At 38.8% G+C, this 27383-nt stretch overlaps 2 protein-coding genes across 5 annotated transcripts; one reads left to right on the top strand and one right to left on the bottom strand.

Annotated features, from left to right (window-relative positions):
• The first annotated feature begins 7360 nt into the window (after positions 1-7360).
• On the top strand, positions 7361-11955 carry cuedc2 (CUE domain containing 2). Of its 3 annotated transcripts, none has more exons than XM_005744790.1 (9): positions 7361-7487; positions 8218-8303; positions 8390-8533; positions 8665-8726; positions 8825-8955; positions 9071-9238; positions 9324-9388; positions 9473-9533; positions 9616-11955. In XM_005744790.1, exons 2-9 carry the CDS (start codon positions 8230-8232, stop codon positions 9760-9762), a joined length of 852 nt encoding a protein of 283 aa, XP_005744847.1. In that variant the 5' UTR covers positions 7361-7487; positions 8218-8229; the 3' UTR covers positions 9763-11955. The 3 variants fall into 3 exon arrangements, with proteins under 3 accessions (XP_005744847.1, XP_005744848.1, XP_005744846.1); XM_005744791.1 differs by lacking the exon at positions 7361-7487 and adding an exon at positions 7526-7786; XM_005744789.2 differs by lacking the exon at positions 7361-7487 and adding an exon at positions 7820-7931.
• Positions 11956-12136: 181 nt separating this feature from the next.
• hif1an (hypoxia inducible factor 1 subunit alpha inhibitor) lies at positions 12137-26313 on the bottom strand. Of its 2 annotated transcripts, none has more exons than XM_005744787.1 (8): positions 25902-26313; positions 21656-21906; positions 20548-20696; positions 20316-20461; positions 17640-17746; positions 14651-14714; positions 14457-14567; positions 12137-14143 (listed from the first exon to the last, which is right to left on the bottom strand). In XM_005744787.1, the coding sequence occupies exons 1-8, from the start codon at positions 26079-26081 to the stop codon at positions 14087-14089; spliced, it is 1065 nt and encodes a 354-aa protein (XP_005744844.1). In that variant the 5' UTR covers positions 26082-26313; the 3' UTR covers positions 12137-14086. The 2 variants fall into 2 exon arrangements, with proteins under 2 accessions (XP_005744844.1, XP_005744845.1); XM_005744788.1 differs by lacking the exon at positions 25902-26313 and adding an exon at positions 22118-22261.
• Between the last annotated feature and the right edge of the window lie 1070 nt (positions 26314-27383).

Below are 27383 nucleotides of genomic sequence, written 5' to 3'. Positions count from 1 at the left end.
AATATTTAATATTTAATCCTTCTTCTTTTTATGATATGTTTGATATATCTTTTACAGTTGTCATGTTTTCAGAATATTTTTTAATACAAAACGGCATTATTATATTTTTCTAGTATTGTGTTAACATGCATTAAAAAAGAAGGAAACTACTATCCAAACAAGTTAAATACAGCATATATTTCCTCATAAAAAATAAAAAATAAAAATCCTGTCACTGACATCATGGCGCTATAAAAGTAGAGTCTTCCACAATGACTGCAGCTGCTGGGAGCCCACAGAGGGGATCTGATAATGGGCCTGAGGGGAAATGACAACGTGCTCAGGGAGCAGGGATTGTCTGGAAGACAGATAAGAAGACGCAGGAACAGGTTATCAGCTAGTTTATGAGGTGTCACTCTACTCAAACATTCACCTGTTCCTCAGGAAAAATCACACAGTCACAAGCACTGCATTAATTCCCACAAGGATCTTATAGCTATGATCCATTTAAATGTAGATATCTTTAAACTGTGTCTCGCGTATAACATTTAGACTGTTCAGACAGAAATGACACAAGATAATATTATTATATACACTGTAAACCAACTGTACATTGCAGTCAGGATTTAGTCAGTGTGTACACCAACACTTTGGAGTATTAATGCCGTACTTCGAGACAAGAAAGAAAAAAAAACAATGTAACAACGTAGACGAGGTTCTTAAGGAAACATCCAACCAAAACTGTTTTGTGGAAATCATACAAAGACAGGTTAAATGTGAAACTGTAATGTTTTTTTATCATTTCAAAGTGGGTCACAGCTGTCATGATGCACTTTTCCACAAATCCCAAATCAAATTTGGCTCAAGTCTGAGTAAAATCGCTAAAAGACTACAAAAGAGAATATCAGTCGGCGTACATTTGTACAAACAGGGCATTGCTGTAGAATAAAAGTCTTAGGAGTTACCAAGTCATTTCAGTCACATTTGACTTTTGTGGCACCTGCAGTCCCTACAGAAGGCAAACTTCTTGTTGACAATAAACTAAAACAGCATCTTTTTTATTCATCGTCTATGAGCTGTAGTGTACTTGTTTACTAGACTAGCTACTACTCATGACATCAAAATGACTTCTTCATTCACTCATACAAATCTGACAAAGTAAATAAATTGTGTTTTGCACAATGAAATCGTTCGAAACAATATAGCACAATGCCAATTTCTCTTCTCCACTGACTTCTTCCCTATTGTGATAACAATCATCGCGTCATGAATAATTTTTGTTATCATTTTTAAGCCGCTGTCGATAACGCTAAATGCATGGGGGGATGTATGCTTACTGAATTGGTAAATTGCAAAATGTTTCTAAAAACTTTACTTTGCCATATTGCTCCCAGAGAATTATAGTTTAGATTTACATTAAATAACATAGTTACATGACATGCCTCGATGTGCCAGCTGCACTGTGCCACTAAAACATGGAAATGTTGCCTTCCATTAAAAAAGGCACAACCTCCTGTAGATAGCTTAACTACATGGGAATATTCTCCAGATTTTTTATTATTATTCTTTCACCCACATAAATGATCAAAACAAATGACAATCTCTGCGCAAGGAGGAGACGAAGCCCACAAAAGGGAGTCTGACAGCCATTTCCACAACAGATGTTTTTACAGAGGGGTGTCTTCTCTCCGCTGAGCAGTCTCACACATGAGAGACCCCCAAAAGCTTCAGAGAAACGTCCAGAAAACCAACATGTAAATTTGTAACTGCCACGTCTCAGACAAGCAGGCCCACGCCAATTATATTTCTTTAGGAAAAAAACACTGAGAGAGAAAGAAAGAGATGCCGTAAAAGCAAATACAAATGTAAATATCAGCAAGGATGGTTTAAGAAAAAAAAAAAAGCGTGGCGGACAAAATTAAAACTTCAATATCAGAAGAAGACAACAGGCATCGTTATGTGTTATCGTGAAAAGATAAAAGTCCCTATTGATCCAGGTTGTGGGCAAAGGCTGCACTATTGACAGGAAGACTGAATATGTCGGAGGGGCAATATTTCATACATTTGGCCTGTTCACTCCATCACTGTGAGAGGGTGTTTTTCTGGGCTGTATATAATAACACGTGTGCTCTTTATTTCCCTCAGATCAATGGTAATGTGAGGCGGGCCACACAAGATGGATGCCACAGGCAGGTTAACCTATCGACTGCTGAACAGAGACACGCAGACTAAGACAAGAGAGACCAATCCATTTACTGAGATAAACCTAAGCTAGTTGGGATTTGAATCTCTCTGCTTGTTGCTGTAGCTCGACAAAAAAAAATATATTCATATCATAATTAAATGTATATTTTTTATGTTATTTCCAGATACAAATTAAGATTTTTCTAAACATCCTGTTAACCTAGCTCTGATTTCTGTGTTGAAGGTGATGGGGGAAGTAGAAGAGGATGGAAAGAGCCAGTGGGATGCCTAGTGACCATTTCCTGGAGCCAGGACAGGAGGCAGATGAGAGGGCAGGCTAGGCCACACAGGTGGCCCGGATCTGGACCAGGTCAGCCTCACCCTCGAACAACAAGCCAGCGTATCTTGTGCTTATGCTCCAAGTTCTCTCAAGTCACTAACTGGCAGCTTTTGTTAAGGGGGGGAAAAGTGTAAAAGGTAACATTTAATTAAATTCATATGCCCGCTTTGATTTCATGAGTGTTGTTAATATGGTGCTTTTGTAAAAAATCTACACGGTCTGGCTTTGAAATCTATGACCTTCAAAACCAAGCAGAGAGAGGAGAAATGGATTTCAAGCATCTGATTTGATTAAACATACCTTAGGTTATGATTGTGAAGAAAGCCTTATATTATAAAAGTTTCAACTAATTAAACCACACTGTGCTTGAATTCACTTCGTAAATGCTCCTTTTGTAATGCTTAGGAACAGATCTGTTAACTGTTTAACAAATTCTGCCTCCGCTGAGTGTGCTGATCCCATCTGCGCTGCACAGGTGACTCAACAGAAAATGTGAAATAATTCTGCACCGTTCTATTGTGGATGCAATGCCACGCACTCACTGAGAAAATACAATAAAATCTAAATATGAAATCACTCTGGCTGAACTGCAAAGCGACTGTTAATAGAAGAATACCGTTCCGACAGACTGCTCCGAGCATTATTGTCTAAAGTTGGGTAAGGGGTAATTAATTTGGCATTAAATCATTCAGTGTTTTGGTGAGTCTGATGAGAACTGTAAAATACCTTCTTTTCTTTTTTTTCTCAGACACTGCCTCAGCCAACCCCCAGCCCCCATTGTCTGTGTGAAAATGGAAATCTGTGCCACCAGTACAATATCCACATTATGTGCCCTGCCTCGACATTGTTGCATGACATGCTTGATTGTACCCTGGCATATAAGAACAGAAATGTATAAACATACCATTAGCACATATTAAATTTATCTCCCACTCACATTATTGTGTAAAAGGTAAGTTTTTAAGTTCATTTTTTAATTTTTTGTATTTTCTGAATAAAATTCACCACTTTAGACATTTTGTACAACGCTTTTGATTGGATTTAAATGCAGAAGAAATGCATTTATTTCCTATTTGTTATGTCTTTGGACATGCTTAAGCGGTCAATTTTTAACTTTTACAATTAAATTTCAAAAAAAGAAAACTACGCAATTATGTTGAATTATCATTCCGCCACACGCATGCACAAAACAATCAAAAGGATACAGTTTTGCCACACCACTTTAACTTAATCAACCTGCTCTTCCATGTCTTTAGGTTAAAACTAAAAGTCTAAAACAATCTTTGTAATTATTTACAGTGTTAGCCATCTGTAAGCATTAATATGACTTGTTTTAAATGCTCCACATGTTTTATAGAAGTAAATGTTTTCTTCTGAACCTTAAATAGGCCTGCAGCAATAGCAGGAAAATAACCGCACTAACCCTCAGCTGTACATTCACATTACTGGTATATTCTATTCCATTTTCGTTCACTCAAGTCAAAATTTAACAATTCTGCTCACAGCACAGGCTGAGGTCAACCCAGTACAAGCAGTCCAAACATGTCTCCCACTCACACTGAATGCACTGTAGCCACTGTATGCACAGAGAAAGTCTTCACTCATAAAACCAAATCAAAGAAACCTAAATTTGTACATCAGCATGGGTTAATGCTTTCAGATAGGACAAAATTATAGGTGACTTTTAACAACTTCCAACCCCAACATCATCCACACAACTGTTATTAATCCAAATTTGCACTCTGAAATTGAACTTTTCTGTCTGTTTTTTTTTTGTTTTTTACAGAATTCATTTTTGCATTTAAAAACGTAACATTGGGAGCATCTCGCCATCCCAGGAGGTTGTGGAAAATACACAAAGATATTCTAAAATTCTTTTCTTGCTTTCATTTGTTTTTATTTTATTTTTCTCCAACTGAAAGGTCTCATGAGAATGCTATCTTTTCAAAAATTAGAAGAGGTCCTCTTGTCACTAATAACTCAATGCTGCCACCCAGTGTCAGCACATCTGTTGATTTAAAACAGCGGGTCTCAGACTTTCTCTGGCATTTCCCCCTTTTTGGAAGCTAAAAAAAATATCAACAGTAAAAAAAGGAATCCTTTCTGGGTTTGCAGAAAAATCATAGTCATTTAACTTAATTCCCAAATTTTTCCACCTGGCCTTTCAAAGGCAAAAGTTAATTTTGTCTTTATCATGGTCTGTGAGGTTGATTTAACTACTGAACTTTGACTAGAAGAAGCTATAAACAGGACCTCCAGATGGCTTTTGAGACTATTATTTTCTGTTTGGACATGTGCAAATGCAGTTAAAACCTTGTTTCGTGCATTAAGGTATAAGCAATGGCTGTTCTAAGTATGAGCATGCGCAATATAATATTACAATATGTTCTTCAAATGTGTGTATTACTACTTGCAGGCTGTTCTCGGTGTTGGGAAAACACAAAGAGGGGAAAAACACCATGCTGTCCTTTAATACAGATACTACATGCTCTCCTCTGATACCTCAGCCCCACCTGTCTAGCCATGAGCTCAGAGTTGAAACAGAGTTCAGCCAAGTCGAGAATTGTTCTTGCTTGTTTTATCAGTGGTGTGTACCATATTTCCCGATGAAATACTACAGCCAGCAAGAGATACTGCCAAGGGAGCAAGGAGACAATTGAATGAGCATTAATGATTTACAGGTACATATCTGCTATAATACCAACACAGGCGGAGGTAACTGAGAGCAGGCTCTAATGACATCATTGATGTTGCCTCAGATAACACCTTGATCATCAACTATGTATGGATCTGGCAAAAGATATAAGATAATGTCAAAGTGAGAGTAGACTGTTTACCACCCTACCATAGGCTGGTAAATAGACCAATATTCAGACACTGAGTCAGGAATTTAAAAAAAGAAATCTACACATGTATCAATAAGACAAATGAACTGTAAATCTTGGGTTCGCAGTGGAAGATAAAATGTATTTTCTAAGAGAAAAATATTTGATGACAGCTGGAAACTACTTTGGGGGAAATAATTATTTGATCTCATGCTGAATTTGTAAGTTTTCTTGCTCGCAAGAAAATGAACGGTCTCTAATTTTTATGGTTGCATTTTAATGGAGATGGACAGAATATCAGCCAAAAATCATGAAGAAAACATGTTACACAAACGTTATAAATTGATTTGCATGTCACTGAGTGAAATATACATTTGATCCCCAAGCAAAACATGACTGGAAATCATAATGATATGACATTTCTTCTAGTTGGTCACCAGGTTTACATTCATGTCAGGAGGGATTTGGGGCCACTCCTGTTTACAGAAACTCTCTAAATCCTTTAGTCTTCTTTTACTGCATCTTGGCAGACCCTCTTGGACTGAAGGCTGTTAATCCATGACCCTATTGTGCTTCCTTTTTACCCACATCTTTGTTGCCTTGAAAATATTTTTGGGGCCACTGTCATGCTGGAAGATCCATCCACAGCTTAGAGAAGGAGGCTCTCCGCTATGATTTTATGGTACGTGGCTCTGTCTATAGGCCCCTCTGTGCAGTGAAGTAGCATGTACGCTTAGTAGAAGAAACAGTCCAAATCATAATGTTTCCACCTCTGTGCTTGACTGTGGGGATGATGTTCTTTGGGTCATACTTAGCACTTCTCTTTCTCCAAACAGGGTGGGTAGAGTTGATGCCAAAGAGCTCATTTTTGTTTTCTACAGTCATTGTGTGTTACCAATGGTGTTCTCACTGACTGTGGTCCTGACTGTCTGCAGATCATTTACCGACTCATACATATAGTTTTGGACTGATCCACCAACTTTCTCATGATCATCCTCACCTCATAAACCAAAGATCTTGTATGGAGCTTCAGACTGAGGGTCACCAACAGTTGTCACTAGTTCTTGCTGATGGTCTTGTAACTCATTCCAGCTTCTTTTGACAGCTTTTTGGTTTTGCCCATGGTGGCATAGAGGTTGGTGTCTAAGAAGTATCTGTGACTGATTGATTGATTGATTGATTGATTGATTGATTGATTGATTGATTGATTGATTGATTGATTGATTGATTGATTCATTCATTCATTCATTCATTCATTCATTCATTCATTCATTGACTGATTGAATACTTATTTTACCCACTAAGGAAAAAAATGTGACATTTTAAAAAAGGTAACAATGACCTTGAACTGGTAGGTATTAGCACTAATAGCTCTGAGAAAGTCTTACACTGATGTTTTTGCATTTCCGCCATTAGTTATCTACTTACTATCTACCGTCCATCATAAAATGGGTACACTGGATAACCAGGATAACCCACCGTGTCACAAAGCTGAAATCATCTCAAACTGGATTTTGCTGTGTTTTATTCGTCAAACTACATTCTTGAACATAGCAATGAGTTCAGTATACTCAAATGGCCTCCAGTGACCAGATTTCAGTGTAACGTAGCAACTTAGGGATGTAGTGGAATAAAAGATTCCCATTATGAATATATAGCTGACGAATCTGCAAGAATGATGTGATGATATTATTTTAATATAGACCAAAATTTCTTAGGAATATTTTCAGCATCTTGTTGCTGCAGTGAGTGTAGTTCTTTGTTATTTGTAGCAATATTTTGTCACAGTAACTGTGTGTTTTAAGAGGGAGCAGGATAGTCCCTTGAATATATATGAATATTTAAAAAACATATGTTAAATTAAATATTATTCTACCATGGTCTCTTGGTTGTTTTTTTTTTTGTGTGTGTGTTTAAGCTTGACAGTGCAGATTCAAAAGAAACAGTCTGAATTGCATTAGATTTCCTTTTTATTTCAATTAAATATAACCAACATTATTAAGGATTAAACATTTTTAGAGGAAGTGACGTGCTAATGTTTTGAATCGTGCCGTGCAAGTTTGCGGTTGTCACGAATAGAAATCCCTGTACTGACCTGTCTTCCCCGTATATATCTGGGGAAAACCTTTTAGCTTCATGTCTCCATAATTTCTCTCACAGTAAGTTTTCTTCAATACAAACCCGCTCTTATGTAACAGCATTCGTTTAGGCATTCAGCGTTGAGTGTTAGCTTGCTTGTAGTTGTTGTCAGCTAACGAGAAGCCACTTTGCTAGCGCTAGTTCTCCAAGAGCCTGCAGCTATTTCTCTAACGAGATGCCCAGATGAAGGTTAGCCTTGTGGATCAACAGACACTTGTGATGTTGAGAAAATACGAGTGATATGTGTGTGAATAACAACACACAATATCGTATAGCTTATGATAGCTAAGCCGTGATGCTAGTAATTAACCATTAGCGGGTAAGTAACAGCTGCAGTGCTAATGCTGTGCTGCAAAGCACGAGAGAGGTCATTGTATAGTTGTGTGTGTGTTGTGCTAAAGCGTTGTTAGCTGCATAGATAGGCTGTTGCTTAACTATCTGAATTAATCTGCCTAATTGCAATGGTAAGTCTTTCCTCAAAGTTTGTAATATTATGGTTGCATCACAGCTAACCACATTTGAGATCTGTCCCGCATAAAAGTCATCGCTGCCTGCTAGAGATGCTGGATCTCAAGCTTTTGTAAGAACTGGTTTTGTAACGTGTTTATTTCAGCATGAGCTGACTGTGTACCAAATCTGGTAAATGGTGACAGCTGTTAGGTTATTTAAGGGTCTGCATTTGCCACTGCTCAGTACATAACTGACGTGATCATCCAGCACTTTGACTTTTGTGCGTATTCTACCTCACAGCAGGAGAAAGTAATGGACCTCCACAAAATTATCCACAGTGCACTGCAGGAATTTATTCAGACTTACATTACTGATGCAGATCTCAGGTAAGCAGCCCCCAGCCTCATTTAAGCCTGAAAAATCATTTTCTATGGCTTTTGGAAGTAACTTCCTTTCTTACCGTGCCATGCAGCACACTGGATGATGTCCTGTTGTCTTACATCACTGGGGTCCTGGAGGATCTTGGTTCCCAGCAGAGTGTTGAGGAGAACTTTGATGTGGAGGACTTTGCAGAGATGCTAGAAGCTTACATACCTGGCTTTGCAGAAATTGACAGGTAAACAGACTTTCTCCTTTCTCTGGATGGGTTAAGAAAACCACATAACAACTGTACTATGTGTTTTAATGTTTTTTCTATTTTTATTTTATTTTTTTAATAACAGTTTTTTTTTTCTTTTTATTCTGCAGTGTCAAAGTCTGTGAAATGATGTTCAGTCTGGCTTCAAAACTAGCTACTGCTCGGACCTCAGGTGGCAAACATGTTCATTTTCTCAGCGTTTCTAAAAGTGTGATTCTGATACCTCTACTATTCTCCTAAATGTTAATTTATTTGTTCCTTTTTATTTAGCTCGTGAAGAAAATGGTATCCCCAAGGCAAGGACAGAAGAGATCTCATTGAAGCTCACCAGCCTGCCCAGTGAGCCACCAAGAAGAGAAACGCAGTGCCTTAAATCACAGACAGAGGGAGCCACTGCCAAGGTTATCGATTCACCTGACATCAGCACATTGTTTTTTTTACATATTTGCATTTGTCTTTTTGTCCTACTGTAGATATTGTTACATCCATTAACAAATATTCACGTGTCTGTGTTAGCCACCAGTGTCTGAGTGGGAGGCCCAGGAGCAGCACTTACTAGAGATGTTTCCCAAGTGTAGTCTGACTGAGGCTCGGAGCGCCCTGTCTATTGCCAAAGGAGACATGGAGGAAGCTGTTCGTCTTATCATAGAAGGGGATGTTCAACTCAGTCCCACACCTCTTAACGTGAGTCTCTGATACACACAGAAACGTTGGTTTTGTGTTCCTCCTACCTTCCTTAGCAGTCTTTGATGGGATCCTCTTGTCTCAGGTAAACCATGGGAAGAGTATTTCCTCACTGGCAGACCAGAAACTTAAAGAGAGCATCCTTGAGAAGTGAGTAAGAGTGCTAGTGTGACTCAGCAGAACTTTCCTCATTTGTTTGTTTCTTGAGTTTATGACTGTGCTTAATCATACTAGGTACATGCTGGTGGACAGGGAGGAAGATAAGAAAACACACCGTCCCGTCGTTCCCAAAGATGTAAGCTTCCCCTTATACTTCTATTTTCTTCACATCAAATCTGTTTCATGCCTCTAAATCCAGGTGCACTCTGTTGTGACAGGCTCCAAAGAAGCTAGTTCGGTACCATGGTAACCAGGTGGTAACCACAAAAGGAGAACGGTATCAGCTCGTGAAGAAGGACGAGACCGAGGACATGAAGAAGACATATGTCAACCTCAAGCCAGCGCGAAAGTACAGATTCCATTGATGACGAGCACAGTTCTGAAAGAGCAGCTAATGACAGTATTGTTTACACTATTTTTAATTTATTAATTTCATTTAGCCTACATTTTGTTTGTTTTTTCCCAATTAAAAGCTGACATCTGCAGTGTTGGCAGAAGCTTCTTTTGGAAAAGGAAAAAAAAACGTTACCTTTTCATGCCTTGGTTAAAACGTTGGATTACAGTGTTTCAGTTTTTTATTGAAAGATCTTTCTTTTCTTTTCTTTTTTTTTTTATCAGATATTTCAGTCAGGATGCTGTGACTTGCGTTCTTGTGTGTGTTTGTAACAGCCTAACCTATCTACGTTTGGCCATCTCAGCAGGTCTGATGTTGCTCTGACAGTATTGAGGTTGTGTTTGTTTAAAAAAAATGTATTTTATTTTTTTTATGCATTTTTCTTTTTAAGCCGTACTGACATTGTGAATGAACCTATATTGATTTCTGTAACTAAGTTTTAGTGGTGCTGTAAAGTTTCTTCTGGACATTAGAATTATCAGCTGTTTTATGTACATATTGATTCAAAGAGGCCAATTTCATTTAGTTTAAAGTTAGGTCCAGAGTTTGTTGGACAAGGACACTGTTGTTGGAGTTTTGCCTCTGCACTCCACCACGGTGGATTTTAAATAAGATAATGGTGATGATTTAAAACATTAGTCTTAGATGTTTATTGGTAAAGTCAAGTCCTTCCTTGTTCTTGTGTAATCAGTGGTTTACAACTTGTTTTAAACTTGCTGTATTTAAATTGATGAATTAATTGCAGTTTGTGAAAATGGAGGATATGCTGATGAAATTGCTTTTCTTACCCATGTAAATAATTGCCATTGTGACCTTCAGTTTTGTTTTTGTTTTTCTATGGTCTTTCAGTTGTCTTTGTCCAACAAATTATGCACCTAACTGTGTATTGTAGCCAGTAGGAGTGCTGCAGATATGTTTGTTCAGGCCTTGAATTTTAAATCAGTTTGTTCAGTCCATAAGAGGAAGTCCTGATTGTTTACTTTAACCACTTTCTCACACACGTATTAGGGCAAAAGGATGTTTTAATATGCAAAGTTTTACGGCATTTTGGTTGTTTTGCCACAGAACACTATCGTCCCCTGCATCTCCCTACATTGTTGAATCGCCTCAGGTCTTACTCTCTTTCTCCTGTCTGGCAGCTCCATCTTCATCACCTCCTCTGCACATGTTCAAACCAGCTCAGCTTTGCCTCTTTGTTTCCAGACAGCTAAACCTGAGCTGTCCCTCTGATGTACTCATTTCTAATTCTGTCCATCTTGGTTACTCCCAGTAAAAATCTTGGCGTCTTTAACTCTGCAACCTAGCTGTTTAAGTACTGAATTTAAAACCAGAGGGGAAGAAAATGCATTACAATAACTTGATCTGAAGTCTGACAGAAGTGAGATTTGACAACCTACGGATTCACAGCTCATCCCTAATAAAGGAGGACGTACACTTCACAGGCCTTACCCAGCTGAAAACATGTCCGTATGCTATATAAATTCATTTTTCAAGACATGTTCAAACAACTGCAGCACTCTACTTTCTAACATTACGAAGTTGTGTGTGTGCTTTCTTTCACACCCCTAATGCAGAGTAAAAAATGCTGCTGGATGACTTCATTTTAAAGTTCATTCCAACAGGATTACCTTTATTTTTGATAGAGATGTTTAGATTTTCAAATTCTCCAATCATGTATTTGTGATAATAGAAGATCATGTGCTTTCAGGGTCCGTTTACATATTACCGAAGTGGTTCTCTTGTCACAGCGCCTCTCATCCCGTTTGTGTTCTGTGAGGTTTGCTTCGCATGTGACTGTGGATGTTTTTTTTCTCTGATTGGATTCTGATTTCTTGTTAGTTGTAGATTAGGATAAATGGGGTTTTCTTTTAGATATACGCTTTGCGTTTCTTTCTGCGTCCATTTGGACCAGCTGTAAGCATTTGTTCTAAATGGATGGTATATAGTTTTCCCCTCGGTGTAGTGTAACAGCTGGGTGTTGGAAAGATGTCTTGTTTCTGGTGCTTATCGGCAGCAATGTTATCTTTAAATACTGTATGATGGTGTTACTGTAGAGCATGGAATGGATCCCCTGAAGCTGTTATAGTGACAACCGAAACAGCTTTCCTCGCTCTGAGAAACTGCTGACGCACAATTTATAGTAAATACTAATTTTGTAGACTACCATATGAGTTGTGTCTATTTATTCATGTACATACATAAGGTGCTAAATTTGAATATTTAAGTTTATTATTTAATTTCACAGCTTTCAGTAATCAGTCAACTCTGAAGAAGAAGAACAAACAAACTTTAATCAGAAGAACAAGGAGATGACATTTAAAAAAAAAGAAAACACACAGGCATCCATCAATAAAAAAGGGAAAAACAAAAAAAAAAAAAAACATCTCTGCAAATAAAATCATTCTCATCTTTAAAGCAGCTTAATGCCAGAGTGACAACAAGCATTTTTACTATAAAATTGGAAAATTAAAAAAAAAATAATCTTGTGACATTTAATACCCTGCCCATTTAAGACAAGGCACGCACAGTAATTAATTACCCTAGCAAAACAGTCTTATTTTTACAGAGTAATTAGTACTCAACGTTTGATCACTGCACAATTTGTGAGAAGAACAAATGATGATTACTATCAGGAGTTTAAAGGCTGAACCTTGAGCAGAAAGAAATGAAAAAATATTGACAATATATGTATATTTCCATTTCAAGGGTTCATCTCACTGATTTATTCAGTTACATTATGAAGATACCATCTACTGGTTGGTTTGGCACATACTGCACAGGACACCAGTCAGCCACAACATTAAAACCACTGATATTTAAGTTAATCAAACTGTTCTGCGAAACCATGCTCCTACTGTAGCATTCGTGTGGATGCTACTTTGACGTGCGCAAGCCACCGTACCCCACTGTGCTCGCTTTTAATACCGTGGCCACACAGCGTGTACCAAATGGTGTCCCTTTTATTTAATGTACATATTAATAACAACTCGAGAGAGCAGCTTAAACTTCTATGACAGCCATCTTTCAAGTCGCTCTCGCGTCAAGATCTTACAAACCTGTTTGTGTGAAAGTAAAAATACATTTTTCTCATCTACAGATGCAAATACAGCATTTTCACCAGGAATTAAATGTTTGTATACATTACAGAATCATTTAATTTCAAAATAGATGCATGTAATATAACATTCTGATTAAGTGTACTGTAGCGTCATAGTCCACATCAAGCTTGAAAAGCAAATGCAAACCTAACCACTAGGTGGTGCTTCTTTGTTGCACTGCAATGGTTGATACTGAGCTACATTCCACACATTTTCCTGCTAGTTCACTAAACTAATAGCATTTTAACATGTTTCTGTGAGTTGTTTTAAACCGGTTTTACACCCTTTAACCCAAGACAACATGATGTGTAATTGTTCTAAGAGGTTTCCACAAATTTCATATTTTCTTTCTTAAAAGTTGCAACTAAATCTGCACTGATCAGCTCATTTCAAGTACCCACTTCTCCTGATACTGGTGTGCAGAGTAGCCCATCCCAAAGAAAGGCCTTGAAGTAAAAACTCAAAGAGCAGTTTATAACACACACAAAGGAAAAAAAATCACTGCTAAAAAGAATGTGACATATTCCTTCAGCTGAATATATGACCCCCCCACAAAAACAAAACAAAAAAACACTTTTTGAATATTACTGTACTGCATTAACATCTGTGCCTATGTCTTTTTTTTCTTTTCTTTTTTTAAACGAGAAGTCTTGCTGATCGTATCTGAAGCAAGTCTTAGGTAGGCATAGAGGAAACGCAGATAAATATTCCCAAAAACCTCAGCTGTAAAGCTGTCTTTGCATTGCAATAAAGATTATGATTATTACAACATAATGAAATGAAATTTACTAGTCAAGCCAAAACTGTATTACTCCATGTATATGACAAATATCCTGATGTGCACTGTACATATAATACCCCTCTGACTCTTTCATTAGTGGTTAAAATAACAATGCTTCTCTACCAATCTCAGACAATCAACAGCTTGAATTGTAAAACTGAGACAGCACTGACAGATCGGTACGAATAGACAAAAGAAAACGAGAACATGAATGTTTGATCGATGTTTCTTCTGTTGCTTTTGTATTTTTTCCAATGACAATGGCACTCGAAGACTGAAGCACAACGTTTTCATGATGGCCGCTTATTGCCATGCAGTGATGCGTAGCTCCAAAGACAGTGCACACACAGCAGTGTCAGCATCACATGCACACAGTTTCCGAAGCAGTCTAGTCAGCAGTTTTTAAGGGTGGGGGTCTAACTAAGATCCTGCTCGTATCGCCCTTTGATCATTGTTTTCAGCAAAGGTCCGACCTACAGTAAAAGAAAAAGGTTTTTTTTGTTTAGGATAAGCTACATCACGTACTCTTACTACACGGTTATGCTCACTGCATTGTCCTGAACTGCATATATATCTTTCCTCTGTACTAAATCAGGTAAGCCATAAATATTCACAGTAACTGGGTTGCTGGAAGGGTCAGCATGCCCCAGTGATTTCATGTAACAGGTGACCTAAATGTGGATCTTATTTGATGTTCTAGAATCAGGCAATGTGACATTCATGTGCAACTTTGTGCAGTCATGTACACTGCCAGTACTTTAGAAACCGCTCTTTTCTTTTTTTTACCTCATGTGGATCTCCGAGTGCTTCTCCCAGCATCTTTTCAATATTCCTCATGATGGCTACTTTCTGATGAGCCCGCAGAGGGTATTCTATCCTCTTAGGTGTGGGGGCACCCTGGAAGTACATGTAATAGCTGAGCAATCATGAACAGACATGTGGTGGCAATATACCACATGTTTTAAAGTAACTGTACATACTTTGTACCAGAAGTTTACAGTGATTGTCACTCCACCATTCAGCAGCGATTCAATGTGATGCCACCTGAAGACAGAAGAAAAATACAATCAACTAAATCCAGTGAACTGAATGTGTTAGAGCAAAATTAACCATCACTTAATCCCAGCATTACAAATGCAAGTAAGAAACTACAAGCAGTCTAAGTGAAAATAAAACAGAATGTCAATGGTGTAGTACCCCAGTATCCCAATTTCTTGTAATGTGTGAAGTACACAAAGTAAGTGATATGTTTTCTTGTCATTGGTTGTCTGTGCATTACTGGCGTTAGCATCAATCAATCAATTTATTTATAAGCACATTTAAAAACAACACAGGTTGACCAAAGTGCTGTACATAGTAAAAAAGTAGCTCAAACACACACAAAGAACAGAACAAAACTCAGTGACAATTAAAAGCTAGAGAGTAGAAATGTGTTTTCAAACGGGTTTTAAAAATGTCAAGTGTTTGAGAGATCCTAATTTCAAGATGCAGACTGTTCCAAAGTTTGGTTGCAGCAATCGCAAAGGCCCGATCTCTTCTGTTTTTTGGCCTGCTTCTAGGGACAACTAGAAGCAATTTATCAGCTGACCTGAGAGTTCTACTAGGAGTATTTTTAGTTAACAGATCAGAGAGGTATGATGGAGCTAATCCATTTAGAGATTTAAAAACAAGCAATAAAATCTTAAAATCAATTCTACAACGTACTGGAAGCCAATGTAAATGAGCCAAGACTGGGGAAATATGGTCATGTTTACGTGTGCCGGTCAGGAGTCGAGCTGCAGCATTTTGAACTAGCTGAAGATGAGAGAGCAGAGCCTGGCTGATATCAAAATAAAGACTGTTACAGTAGCCAAGTAGTCAAGCCTGGATGAAATAAATGCATGTAGTCAGCAAATGACAAAATGTTCTTAGTTTTTGCAAGTGCCCTGAGCTAGAAGAAGCTGGCTTTTACAACAGAATTTATTTGTTTCTCAAATGAAAAGCTGCTATCAAAGAACACTCCGAGATTCTTTGCAAGCACTGCAAATAGTACAATCTCAGTTTTTTGGCCGTTTACATTCAAAAAATTTAATGCAAACCATGATTTAATGTCATCGAGGCAGTCTAGCAACACTTTTAGAGAGTCCGTAGAATTATTTTTAAGAGGAAAGTCAATTTGAAAATCATCTGCATAACAGTGAAATGAGATTCCGTGTTTCCTGAAAATAGAGCCTAATGGGAGCAAGTAAAGGGAAAAAGAGTACTGGGTCCAGGATAGATCCTTCAGGAACCCCACATGTAAGGTAGGTGGATGTGGATGAAGAGCCACCAAACCTGACAGAAAAACTTCTATCAATTAAATAGGATCTGAAGCATTCATGTGCAGTTCCTTTAATACCCACACAGCTCTCCAGTCTTTATAAGAGAATCCCACGATCTACTGTATCAAATGCCACACTTATATCTAAAAGCACAAAAATGGCAGAGTTACTAGAGTCAGCAATTAATAAAAGATCATTAAGAACTTTTAAAAGCGCAGTTTCAGTGCTATGTAGCGCTTAATGCATAATGGTGGCAAGAAGACCTCTACACTGCCTTCTTAATGACCACGTCCTCCATGATCAAGACCAGTAAGATCATAATCCATGTACAGGAGGGGTTTCAAGCGTACGACACGTGGGCCAGAGGTAACCCACCAAAGGATCCAATCCAGCCCACAGGATGCTTTTGGAAAAGGTGGTATTTTAAAGGAGGAGGCCAAAACTTTTGAGCCTTTAACTGCATTTTCATTAGTTTTAGTCTACACCAAGACATAACCTGTAATAACCTATAATCTGCCATACACCAAGTAGCTCAACAGATAAACACCAACTGCAAGAAAATTTTACTTTTTTATTGTTAGTATTCATTTTAAAACCATTTACAATAGGATTTGGGGTGTTTTTCAATGATTTTACAAAGTAAATAATGGAACCGTCTTTTATTTCTTTACAGTACAAGCCCTGCTGACCGGTTCATTTGATTTAACACAGTATTATGTTGACAAACAGATATATTGATGAAATTGTACTTTTCTTAAGACACATTTGGCATTAAATTCGTAGGTAACCTTCTTCACACTCAAAGTAACAATTTTGAGGTGTATTTCTTTATACGAGATATTGGGCAACATCTTTACTGGTCCACCCCATTTAAGATGAAACTGAGCTTTATGTGACACATGACGTAAAATGATTTTTGACACCCCTGATCTGAAGGAAATCAAGTGCTATGCAACACATACAGCAAGTCATGACATCACTCGTCAACACAGAGACTCATGTCAACAACCTTGCTAAATGGTTTAAACTGAAAAATGTACATCAGGAGCAAGAATTTGGTTAAACTAAGGAGTGCACATGAAGTTTATGATGGAGAAAATGGAAAAATGCTCATTAAAAAAAAGGGACCAAAGGGTTTGTTCACTGTGCACAAATTTCACCAAAATCTGACTAATGCTCAAAGCGGAGTAGTGGATTGTGAATCGTGGACAGATGGACAGACAACTGACTCCTCCCCATGGCACAAGCTCATTTGTCCTTTGGCTACATTAGCTAAAATAGTAAGGCATAATACGATGAGCAGACATGTACTGAGTGACAAAGTGACACAAGACACTACTTTTACACTAAAAAAGGAAAAGATCATGTTTTAAAACCTCTTAAATGACAGAGGCGGAATACAACGCACACTTCCTCCTCACATGGATGTGAAAGTGCGACTCAGAGAACTCCATCACATGACACATTAATGTCACGCTTGCTTTTTCTGGGCTAATTAATGAGGCCAACCTAAACCAAACGACTGATGGATAATCCTGCAACAGCCTGCTAAGTGCTTAAATAAAACAAAGCCATGCCGCGAGCATGAAAACACAACAGCTGACAGGGCTTCCAAGAAATGCTTGCACACATAAGACTGATAGAAAGATCACAGAGATATTATTCTTACCAGTACATTGGGATGTAGAGCACGTCTCCGGGGCCCACGACAGCCTCATAGCCAACAACATTTTTAAAATTTGGAAACTTCTCATGGTCTGGATTATCAAAATCAACCTATAAATGAATAAATAAATTATATAAGAAACAGGAACATATTACTCATCTGTCTTCATGAAATATAAAACACATTTAAAAGATGCAGATTAAAGTTATTAAGGTAAATTAATAAAACAAATCAAATGTTATCACATTAATGACGTCATTGGAATCAAACTTGGGTGTATTGCTACATACAGCACACAAAAGTTTGGTCAGTACTCATCAAAATGTGACAAATAATTATATTAGAAAGTTAAAGATGAAATATTCTTTTCAATATATTATGCAATGTTGTATTATTTTTGTATTTCACAGTTTTTACAGTATAAAAAAAGGAAAGGAGCAGAGTGCAAATGAAATAGAACCCTAACCCTTAATGCAATGGAGCTTAGGCTTCTTTATAATCATAACTAAGGAAGGCCGGAGGAACCCAATTAAAAAATAAAAATATTACTAAAACCGTATCCAGTTTTCATGTGCCGTCTATGCAACTGCCTGGTGTGACACATTTGAATAATTATGTTACTAAATTCCACTAAATGTGTTGTTAATGTGTTTCAGCTAGCAAGAGATTATTTAAGCCTAGCTGACGCAGTGAGCAGCTTCTCATCTCTAAAACAACTCTGCAGCTAGACACATCCTGTGGTTGTGGCGAAGATAATATTCTGTTACTGAAGGGTCAAGTTACTCTCCTGAATCAAGCACAGAAAATCACTTAACAACTCAACAATCATCTTTGAGTTAGAAATGTGGTTTTAAAAAAAGTTTTATAGAGAAAGCATTATGATCTGGGGTTGCTTCGGTTGGTCAGGTTGAGGTTTAAGAGAATTACAATTTAAAAAGTGAGGTGTATAAACTGAACGACCAGGTTTTTTTAATCAAAGGCTTTTTTTCCTGAGCTTCCAAGATTAATTGGGCTCAAATTGCGAAAGAGTGGTTCAGGGAGCATGAGACATTTTCACACATGGACTGGTCACCCGAGTCGAGACCTTAACCCCACTGAGAATCTCTAGGATGTGCTGGAGAAGACATTAGGCAGTGGGCCAACTCCCCCACTGTCAACACAAGAGCTTGGCAAAACATGAATGCAACTCTGGAAATAAATGCTGTGACATTGCACAAGTTTATAGAAATGATGCCACAATGAACGCATGCTGTCATCAAAGCTAAAATTGGTCCAATGAACTATTAGACTGTGTGCCTTTTTTCTTTTCCAGGCAGCGTATATGGACACAGTGCAGGCATCTGCACGTGAGCATGGCCGAAAGCCTTTTCGCAGGATGGAGCTGGCTTTGGACCGGAGATCAAACATATGAAGCTTTCTGTGTGTTGTGCGTGTCAAACAGGTAAGTATACAATGTTGGGCAAGCGTCACCTTTCAACCCATCATTTCATCTCTAACAGAAAACGCAGAGTGGCACAAACACTTACTGGCACTGTGAAAATAAAAATCTGATAGCCTACAGAAGAGAAGGCTATCACAGGATAAGCAAAGGTAACAGTTTCTTCAAATTTGTAATGCAAATAAGGAGTTCAAACAAATGCCGCAGGGCAAGTCTGGAAGAGCAAGAAAACTGCATGTCGGATTGCCACTGATGACCTGCAAAAGACTGAGAACATTTTAACAGTCTCTGGAGTGGTGGTGCACGGTCTTACTGTGCAGCAACACCTCTGCAAGTTTGCAAAGTAACATCTAAGCAAGCCTGACACAATTTGTAAATCCAAACTGATATTGTTGAAATAAAACTGACACCAATAAGCAGCCTGGCTTAATAACATGAACCCCTCCTGAATGGAGCAGCTCAAACACACTTTGGGTTTGTGCTGCAGCTAGTAGTATGGGAACATTTAACCGGGAAGAACGCATTTATGTAAATGCCAACTCCTGGAAGCACATAATGATAGTTTAAAATCCATAACAGCAAGGAACACAAAATACAGGTTGCACCACAGCCCTCAGGCCCTTAAAGTGAACATCAACAATATATTTATAAACCTCAAAGGAGAAGAGCATACAAGACCCATACAAGAGAATAACACAACTACACATCTTGCAGGATAAATTGGTGAAAACTTGCCAAACAAGAATTGAGACTGAGTAGAAAGAGGAAAGAAAAAAACCTTTTTTTTGGTTTTGGCAAGGGGGTTTTCTTTAGGCGGGGCTTGTTCTTTTCTTTTTTTTTTTTTTTTAAAACTGCAAAAAATTTAAAAATTTAAAAAATGGAAATAACAGTGTCATCTTGCTGAAAGTTTAAAGAAATTTAGCAACTTTCGGGGTGGCTGTAGCTCAGGAGGTAGAGCATGTCAACTGCTGATTGGAAGGCTGGTGCTTCGATCCCTGGCTCCCCCAGTTTGCATGCCAAATATCCTTGGGCAAGATACTAACCCCGACTTGCTCTCCGATGCATCCATCGGAGTATGAATGTGTATGAATGACAGTTAGAAAGTATAGATAACTGTGTATGGGTGAACCCAGCATGTTGTGTAGACTCCAGTAGAGTAGAAAAGCGCTATACAAGAATCCGTCTATTTATCTTATTCTTTAATCATTTGACCAAATTTCTGCACCTACAGTACAACTTACTTGGCTCTGTCTGTCACAGGGGTGATGAACAGGGTATGGATAGAGACATTCAAACTGGTCTGGCGGGAAGAGGATGCATCTCTTATGGCCTTTAATCTGTGCAAAGAAATTCTGCTGCTCGTCATAATGCGCTGGCGTCACATTGCCTGCGGTGACAGATTAACAGAAAATGTAATGCAGGGGTGACAAAAATAACTTTGAACTTATTTTCTTTCTGTTGCCAGAGCCTCACCCTCCATGCCAATGAGCAGGAGGTTGGATGTCAGCTGTCCCCAGCTTCTCTTGGCTTGCTGCTTGTTGATCCAGTTCCAGTTGAAACCAAGAAAGTCAACAACGATCTTCTTTCCTACTGTGTCGTTCAGCGTCTGCTGCAGATATACCCTTGAAATGCACGAGAAAAGGGCACATGCAAAATGTATGAGCCTGAGACAAAAGTGGTATAAAATACACTGGCATTATAGTGTACAATGACAACTTGTTTACCAGCTCCTGTTTCAGCTGACTACATCTCCTTTACACCACAAAGAGAAATTTAGCATTTAAGGAAGTGGCTACCGGTAGTTTAAATCCAAATAGGTAAAAGCCGCTTTGCGTGTCGGCAAGTCAACAGTCAGCTCTCTTTAGTAAATGATCTGTCTGTGTGTGTGCTGCCAGGCCAAGTCAGGTCACAGGAATAAGCTTCTCCCATGGTTCTCTGGTGGAAATGCTTAGTCATGGCCACCGCTTTCCTCTGCTGCATTACGCTGTGAGTGTAAAAACCCTTCCCTGTTAAGTACACCTGCAGCACAAACACATCTTGTCCCTGACATTCAATGAGGCCCTCGTGCACCATATTTCTATACTTAGGGGTGCACTTAAGTGGTCCGCAGGTGCGCATGCGCTGTCAAAATAAAAGACGCGCACCAGATAAGAAGTTGTAACGCGCATTTGCGTACATAAGATTTTGTGGAGGAGGACAGACATTTGTTTAGAACTCTTAAAGATGTCGAAGAAGCAAGCTCCTTTAAGCAATTACTTTGGTGTTCCTCCACCTCCAAAGAAATATCAGGAGTCCGAACCGCAAAAGCAGCACGTATTCTCGGAAAAGTGGTTGCAGGAGGCGAGCTGGTTTCAAACAAATGATGAAAACACAGAGATGTGGTGCAGAATATGCCATGAAAATCCCACTGTAGTGGACAAAAACAGTACCTTTGTACGCAAACGCGCGTAGCAACTTCTTAGCTGGTGCGTGTCTTTTATTTTGACAGCACATGCGCACCTGCGGACCACTTATGTGCACCCCTGTCGATACGCCTATATAACAAACACACCGCTTCGACTAAAATATCATTTCATCCTACCTTTCATCTCCTCCCCTTTCCTCCGTTTCGTGCATTTGATCCACAAATTCGTTAAACTTCATTTCCATTCGCTGAGACTTCGGGACAAAGTTCTCAAAGTTGCACATTTTTTTCTCATCGTAGTAAAGGAATTTGTGGTTTCCTGAAATGTAAACAGAGAAGTCTCCGTTTCCAATGTTGTCCTTGAGGTATGCGATATCCCATTTGAGAGCTGGGTACACGAGGTTTGTGTCTGTCAAAACCACCGGTTCCTGAAAAAAATAATAATAAAAAGCATTTCAACACAACAGAAAAATCTAACTTTATTTCACGCAATTGAAAGGTGACGTAAGTGACTTTGAACATGGCATTGTTTATGGAGACCGGTCAGAATACTTCAGTCTGATAGGAGGAAAAAGTAACTCATCACCACTCATCACACCCAATGCATAAGAGCATCTCTGAATACAAAACACATCAAACCTTGAAGATGGGATACAGCAAGAGAAGACCAGACTGGAACATGGACCATGTCCATTTCGCCTTGTATCAACCATTCACGCTCCTGGTGGTGGTGAAACGATGTGGAGGATATTTTCTTGGCACACTTTGGACCCCCTGAGACTAACTGAGCATTATTTAAACACCACAGCCTACCTGAGCATTGTTGCTGACCATGTCCACCCCTTTATGACCACAGTATCTTCTTCTGATGGCTGCTTCCAGCAGGTTAACATGCTATGTCACAAAGCGCAAATTATCTTAATCAGGTTTCTTGAACATAACAATGTTTACTGCATTCAAATGCCCCCCCTATTCACCAGCTCTTGATGCAATAGATGACCATCACCATTATAGTGAAATGGGAGATTTGTATCATGGGCGGGACTCCAAAAATTCTGCACCAACTGCGTGATAACAGCATGTCAATATGGACAAAAATCTGCCGAATGGTTCCAGCAACTTGCTGAATCTACTACTACTTGTAATTCTTTATGGCAGCGTGGAAAAATCTCACAACTAGACTTCAGTAGATTGTAGATTACAGTCAAGTGATTTCTGTTTTTCTACCCCACCCAATTCAAGTGCCTAATCCTAGCTACAATGGCCATCATAGGTCAAAACAATCCCAAAACAAAAACAGCTGGCCACTGTTCGTCTGCAATTAGTGCAGGCTGTCAGTCCACTGTTTACCTTATCTGTCAATATGCCAATTTTCCACATCTATTTACTCTGAATGACAACGTCAAATTTTGTGAAAGGAGTCCAATATGAGCTGATGGATCAGTGAAGTTCACAAGCATGTTTTGCATTTTTTCATATTTCAAAGGTTTGACTTCAGTTCAGGAGATGAAACGTGAGGTGAGAAGGAAGAGGATGAGTGGAAAAGAGGGAAAACAGAGACATAATGAAAATATACATGTAAAACTGTTAAATAGTCAAACAACTACTGTATTGAAGACAGACAACTTGGTGGCTTTTGCGAATCTGTGCCCTGTCTGTTTTTTTATGGACTAATTCTAGGCTGTTAAAATGCATCAATCTGTTAGAATATGTAATTATACACTAATAAGTGTAAATCTTTGATTACAGTGTTCTTTTTGCCATTAGAAATCCAACCCAGTACTACCAGGCATACCTAATATAGTGGACAGCGAGTGTACAATGGTAGGATAAAAATGTAAAGTTTTACTTTACATTTCTCACCTTTATGACCAGCACATAACTATGCTGCATAAATTAAGAGGAATGCAAAAAGACTGCTGAAGTGTCTTTCAAGGGCGACTTTTCAAGCTTTTAAGTAAAAATAATAATAATAATTAATTAAATTATTAATTACACATAAAAAATAAACATTAACTGTTGCTGCGTGTATCACCATGTTGATTTTGTCGCATTATTGTTCATAAAATCTCCCAAAATATTTGTTTAATAACTGCTCTGAATGCCATTAAAATAAATATATCCCAGCAGCTTGCAGCGGGCTGCACGGGGAGTATATGGCAGCACACTCTGAGCTACGAGGCCTACGTGACTAACTGAACGTACACCGCTGCGCGCGCCCCCGCCGCCCGCGTGTCTCGTACGTCGTGCACTGTACTGGTTCTCGGTTTCACTTTCACCGGACAACTGGGAGAATTTTCGGTGGCAAAGGCTTGAAATGATGCTGTAAATCCTCGACGCCGTCAACTAACTGTAACGTTTTGAAATATAGACACTTTAGTTATGGTCTGTGTTTAAATTAAGATGGCAGGTGGAAGCAAATAAGGGGGGAAAACTGCCATTTACTTCAAATACATCTTTTTTTTTTCTTTAGTTTTTACGCCCGCGCTTTATGTGCGTCGTTTTAAAATAGTTAAATATATCTCATAATGTCCACTCTGCCTTAATACTGCTGGGAAAGAGAGTCTGAGGTCGTCGGGTAGTTTTAATATGGATGTTTTTGTTAACATTAAACAGCTAATAAGGCGACACAATTGACATGTCACATTTGAAGCCGTGTTTGGTAGCTACAGGGGTCACTCCTAGCACAACCTGTGATCTACATTACACATACCCCTCAATGTGTCTTTTTTTCACTCATGTATTAATGGTTGAATCAGAATGGCTGCAGCTGTTAAAAGCAGTCTCTCCAATATGACAACACCAAATAAACAAATTCCAGTGTAAAAGATGCCTATGATAATGAATAAACGGGGGCAATTATACTCATTTGATTATCTCCGAGTGCATTTACCCACCCTAACCTGCCGTTGCTAAATATTCTACACCATCATACATATTACTTTTTTTTAACTGTTGCACAATTTGCACAGTAGAGATCTTGAAGCCCAAATACAGATAACTGCACCAGTTTTGAGGAAGTTGGAAGAGCACAATGTGTAAGAAAAGGTGTGAAAATGTGTAAGAAATTTTCACTTCCCTTGTTCCATATATGGTAATAAAAATGAAGTGTGAAACGTGAGTAAGCTTGACAATATTACTATCCGTGTTCTGTTACTATTCTTAGATAAACATGTCTCAAGAGCTGAAAACTGTCATGGATTAGTGTGCAGAAGAATAATAAAAAGCAGAGCAGGAAGCTGGTTTATTTGGAGAAGTATTAGTAAGATGACACATCTACTTCTGTGCAAACCAATTCTGATTACAAACAGAGAAAGTGTCAGCTCTATTAATGTGCCATTTTGCAATATGCTTTTGTTGGGCACATACACCTACTCCATAAGGTTTTATAACGCATACCATATCTTAAATGAGGAAAGTTAATATGGTTAACAGTACCTTTATAGCTCTATATTCCACATTAAATTCTTGTGAGACAACACTGAAGTGATTAGAGTTTTCTATGGAGAGTGAGTTAGGTGTCACTTCTTTTTAAATGCAATGGCCTGCATAGAAGCCATTCACTTCTTTGCAGGCCATGCACCTATACATGATTGGTCAGTGGCCCATCAGTAAACTCCTGTAACGGGTAACTATTGTCTAGAGAGGTCTCTTGGTAAAAGGCTCCAGCTAAATTAAACAAAGAATAAGAGCAATAAAAGACAGTGGACGTATTATGATATTGTTTGCCTGCTCAAGATAGAAATTATTACAGCCTCAACCTTAAGCAGACGAGGCATGCATTTCACTTCCATTTGTTATGGTTGGAATTAACCTACAGCTGTTTCATCAAGAAGTTGGGGAGAGGTGAAAAACCTATATCAGATAAGACACCACAGAAACGCTGATTCTTATAAACACTTCTGTGTGTAGACCACAATGATGATCACCCCAAACAGCTCTGCAAAGTCACAAAGCACAGATACCGGATCTGCTTATATTAATACGTTTGCGTCCAAATGTGGAAGAAAAAGAAAGCATCTTGCTTTGGGTGTAATGTGCTGTCACGAAAACCCATTTACAGTGCCAAATTCTTACATGGCAAGCTGGAACTCTGAGGATTTGAGCTTGAAAATTAAAGTCTCTGTACTAAATTTAAATGCAACATACAGATTTATGTTGACCACACTGAGCTGATGTAGTGTTGTGATAAAACAAGGCTAAATCTGTCCAGGATGTGTCCTTGGACACTAAACAAAACTAAGATTGTTCGCGATCTTTCACTGTCACCGCGTTGGTAGATAACCTGAAGACTGATATTTCTTAGATGAAGCTGTTACTAAAATGTTTGTGCTGCAGCGGTACTTTTTTGGTTTCTGTAAAAACACGGAGTGCAATTTTAGCGAATCTTAGAAGTTCCCATAAGCTAACTTAGCAATTTTACCTCATTGTTTATTAGCATTTCTGCTCTCGGGTCCGTGTGAGACAGCCTGGGAATGGGCTTGGTGGGGAAAGAATACTTTCGGAGCTGGGATTCATCCCAACCCCGGCTCTGGACGCCAGAGAAAGCGGCACCACCTTCGCTCGTCGCCGGGTCAGCTTCCACCACGGTCGCCGCTGCCATGGTCGTCGACAAGCGCTGATTAGCCGCCTCAGTCTTCCCCTGAATAAAACAACCATACACCGGTTTTCGCTGCTAACGATATCCCGCTAGGCTACACAGTCAGCAACGGCACTCTCTTACAAGCTTTTCCATTCACAATTATTAATCGGTACAAGAAAATGTGCGCAGTCCCACAGAGAGCACACAGCTCCGCTCCGTGCAACTGTTTGTTGACAGCTAGAAAACAAACGAAACCAACTCATATATACTCTGGTCTGATAATGTGATGCTCAGAATATCGGACAGCGACTCCTAGCGTTGTGGCTGACTAAATGCTACTATTGCATCTATTTCCTTTCACCACAAGGGGGAGCAGTCGCACTTACTTTTTTCACAGTTGTGCAGAAAGTCGATAGCAAAGAGGCAACGAGCCCATCAGTGATAGGTTAAAAGTCACACTTATATCATCTAGTGTGCAGATACAAGCTGGAAGACTTTGTTAACATGATGTTGTTACTTCTGAAAAAATATGTCCTAATTAGAGCTCAGCCTACATGTAATATGAATATTTTATTTAAGTGCTTCACTTTATTCCTCTGTTATGCAAAATTTTATTGCATAAATCCGATATTGCATGGTTTTCAATACAGGAAACGCTAGTGTAATTTTAACAGGACTTTTAATTCACAGTGACAATTAGAATAGTTTAATATAATGGACATCAATTATATTGTTCTATACAATGGCAGGGCAAACGATGGGGCTGAGTTGGCATTGACCCCCATAGTTAAAGTACCATAACCCTCAATCAGTGTAAATATACCTCCACCATCCACTTTATTAAATACACCCTATTAGTACTAGATTGGACCCTTTTTTGCCTTCAGAACTCCCTTAATTTTTCATGCCATGCATTCAGTCAGTTGCTATCATGTCCAATATAGAGACAGAGTTGCTGCAGATCTATAGACTGCACATCCATGGTGCACTCCACTCCACTCCACTGCATCCCAGAGGTGCTCTATTGGATTGAGATCTAATGACTATGGAGGCCTTTTGAGTACAATGAACTCCTTGTTGTGTTTAAGAAACCAGTTTGAGATAATTTGAGATTTAAGGCATAGCACATGATCCTGCTGGTAGCAGCCATCATAAGATGGGTACACACTGCTCATAAAGGTGGTGTGGTGTTTGGTCTTTAAATGATGCGCAGAGGAACTACTAAGGAGGAGCCCAAAGTGTACCAAAAAATGTCCCTCACCCCGTTACACCACGGCTGAAAGCCTGAACTGTTCAATGTTGTTTGTGCCAAATGTTGGCCCT

Source organism: Pundamilia nyererei, unplaced genomic scaffold, assembly GCF_000239375.1.
Source record: "Pundamilia nyererei isolate P.nyererei 1_Seehausen unplaced genomic scaffold, PunNye1.0 scaffold00149, whole genome shotgun sequence".
NCBI lineage: Eukaryota > Metazoa > Chordata > Actinopteri > Cichliformes > Cichlidae > Pundamilia > Pundamilia nyererei.
Note: the sequence above shows the minus strand (reverse complement) of the source record. Positions and strands in the feature narration are given on the sequence as shown.

What these genes read in the sequence shown, in the direction of transcription:
- cuedc2 (XM_005744789.2), top strand. An exon ending in GGCTTTGCAGAAATTGACAG is followed by an intron (nt 8,534 to 8,664) that starts GTAAACAGACTT and finishes TTTATTCTGCAG; the next exon opens with TGTCAAAGTCTGTGAAATGA. An exon ending in AGCTACTGCTCGGACCTCAG is followed by an intron (nt 8,727 to 8,824) that starts GTGGCAAACATG and finishes CTTTTTATTTAG; the next exon opens with CTCGTGAAGAAAATGGTATC.
- hif1an (XM_005744787.1), bottom strand. Translation starts at nt 26,081, where the DNA reads ATGGCAGCGGCGACCGTGGTGGAAGCTGACCCGGCGACGAGCGAAGGT. An exon ending in CTGTAAACTTCTGGTACAAA is followed by an intron (nt 14,568 to 14,650) that starts GTATGTACAGTT and finishes ATGTACTTCCAG; the next exon opens with GGTGCCCCCACACCTAAGAG. An exon ending in CACTCGGAGATCCACATGAG is followed by an intron (nt 14,144 to 14,456) that starts GTAAAAAAAAGA and finishes CTTTTACTGTAG; the next exon opens with GTCGGACCTTTGCTGAAAAC.